The following is a 2,482-nucleotide window of genomic DNA, read 5'->3' as shown; positions in this document are numbered from 1 at the left end:
TAAAACAAGTCTCTATGTGCCCAAGTTATGCTCATAATAAGAGCAATGATCAAGAAAAAATGGAAATATCCTCACAGAACGTTTTTTCTGCACAAAGTTAAGCAAACTGGCATCATCTCACTTTAATTTTTCTATTCATTGTGTCACCCCACCATGCTTTCCTGAAGAAATCTGATTCTAATGTAGCAGCATCTGAGGAATGGACAATCCAGAAATTCTTTTATATGGGTGTGGATATAATAGAGACCCAGAATTTCTCACAAGAGAAAGAAAATAAAGTTCAGGGCAACAAAGTCAATGATCTGACCTGGTTTCTGAAGTTAGGGAAGGTAACTTAAAAGGCAGTAAACCTAAGCTGAAGAAGGGTTCTTCAGAGTCACCAAAGATTGATCAAAGTAAATTGGGCTACATGTGACACCAAGAAAACTTTGGCAAATCAGCCATTCCACCAGACAAGAAGTTGGAAGGACTCCTAATATGGATTCTGGAGATAGAAACTATGATATAAACTTTTCTCAAGTTCTTTCTAATACCCTGCTGACGGCCCAAACATAATGTGTTCGTGACAAATGGAGATAGAACCAGTAACCAAATCCTGAGGTCATTTGCATTCCCAGCCTCTCAAGTTGTGGTCATGTGACAAGCAAATTTAGAAAAATTGGGAATGATCATTAACTGAGTTCAATAAGCAATAGGTACTGTGAACATCTGTCAGCCAGAGGATTATGAAGCAAATGTGAACTGGAACCTTATTCTAAAAGTGAAGGCAAAAAATGGCAAGAGTAACTACTGATTTCACAGATGCTGATATATCTAAACACGTCTTTTTGATCATTTTACTAGTCCCAGGAATTGAGTGCATCACCGGCATGATTGGGAATGGCTTTATCATGACCACGAATGCTGTTGAGTGGTTCCAAAATAAAAGACTCTCCACTAGTGATTCCATTTTGATGATTCTGAGCTGTTTGAGACTCTTGCTACAGTTCTGGATGATGGTAGAAAATACTTACAGTTTACTTTTCCGATTTTCTTACATTCAAAATACAGTGTATAATACTTTCAAAGTCATCTTCATGTTCCTAACCTATTCCAACCTCTGGTTTGCTGCTTGGCTCAATGTCTTCTATTGCATCAAGATTGCCAACTTCACCCACCCCCTGTTCCTTAGGCTAAGATGGAGAATCACTGGATTAATGCCCTGGCTCCTCTGTTTATCAGTCCTCGTTTCTCTGTGCTGCAGTCTTCCCATTTTAAAGGATGTCTATAATATTTATGTTAACGCTTCCATCCCAGTTCCCTCTTCTAATGCCACAGAGAAGAAATACTTTGCAGAGACCAATGTGGCTAATTTTGCTATTATCTACAACCTGGGCATTTTCATCCCTCTAATAATGTTCATCTCTGCAGCTACCCTATTGATCATCTCTCTCAAGAGACACACACTACAAATGAAGAGTAATGCCACAGGATCCAGAAATCCCAGCATGGAGGCTCACCTGGGGGCAATCAAAGCCATTAGTTTCTTCCTTTTCCTCTACATTTTCAACTTTGTGGCTTTGATCTTTTATATGTCCAATGTCCTTAATCCCAACAGCTTTGGAATTATTTTGTGCAAAATTATCATGGCTGCCTACCCTGCTGGTCACGCAGTTCTCCTGATCTTTGGCAATCCCAAACTAAGGAGGAGCTGGAAGAAGCTTCAACACAATGTTAAATTCAACCTAAAAGTTTGGAAGTAGTAAACAGTACCCAGAGAACTCAACGGGGACTTGATCCAACAAGCCTGGACTTTCCCTCATATTTTATTTTTCACTCAGTGACTCCCATTGCCTTTAGGACAAAATACTCTCTTCTTGGCCTAGCATATAAAGTTCTGTAAAATCTGTCTCCAACCTCCCTTTTCAGACTTATCTCACACTACTCCCCTACATTTTTCCATACTCCAGCCAAAATGGCCTCCTTTCTGTTTCTAGAACTAGACATTCCATCTTCCACCTACATGTCTTTGCACTGATTATCCCTATTCTTACAAAACACTCCCTACTCAACCCTGTGTCTTAGAATCCTGTTTCCTCCCAAGATTAGCTAAGGTTACATCTCTTCAGGGAAGGTTTTTGTAATATAACTAGGTATAAGTGCTTTATTCCTCCTCAAATTATATTTTATTTAGATGTATTTCCCAAATATAACGTAAGCTCCTTGAGGTCAGGGATGAGTTCTTATTTTGGTCTCTTGAATGTCCCATGTCTAGCACGGTGTCTTGTACATAGTAGGTACTTGATAAAGAGCTTGCTGAATTGAATTGCATTTTCCCTATTTCCAAAGGAATCTCTAGCTACCTGAGATCCAGGGAGTAAAACATTAGATTCTTTTTCTAAAAATCATAATTATAGATAAAAATTGTTGAACTTGAACCTATAAGTGTAAGTACATTCCCCCTCAAAAAAAAAATGTCGACCCAATTCTTGACTAAATTCTT

At 38.7% G+C, this 2,482-nt stretch overlaps 1 protein-coding gene across 1 annotated transcript; it reads left to right on the top strand.

Annotated features, from left to right (window-relative positions):
- Nucleotides 1-773: 773 nt before the first annotated feature.
- LOC122728758 (taste receptor type 2 member 40-like) lies at nt 774-1,742 on the top strand. The gene has a single exon (XM_043967541.1). The coding sequence runs from the start codon at nt 774-776 to the stop codon at nt 1,740-1,742; it is 969 nt and encodes a 322-aa protein (XP_043823476.1).
- Nucleotides 1,743-2,482: the final 740 nt, after the last annotated feature.

The sequence above is a fragment of the Dromiciops gliroides genome, chromosome 5 (assembly GCF_019393635.1).
Source record: "Dromiciops gliroides isolate mDroGli1 chromosome 5, mDroGli1.pri, whole genome shotgun sequence".
NCBI lineage: Eukaryota > Metazoa > Chordata > Mammalia > Microbiotheria > Microbiotheriidae > Dromiciops > Dromiciops gliroides.
The sequence above is the reverse complement of the archived record's forward strand: the minus strand, read 5'-3'. Positions and strand labels throughout refer to the sequence as shown.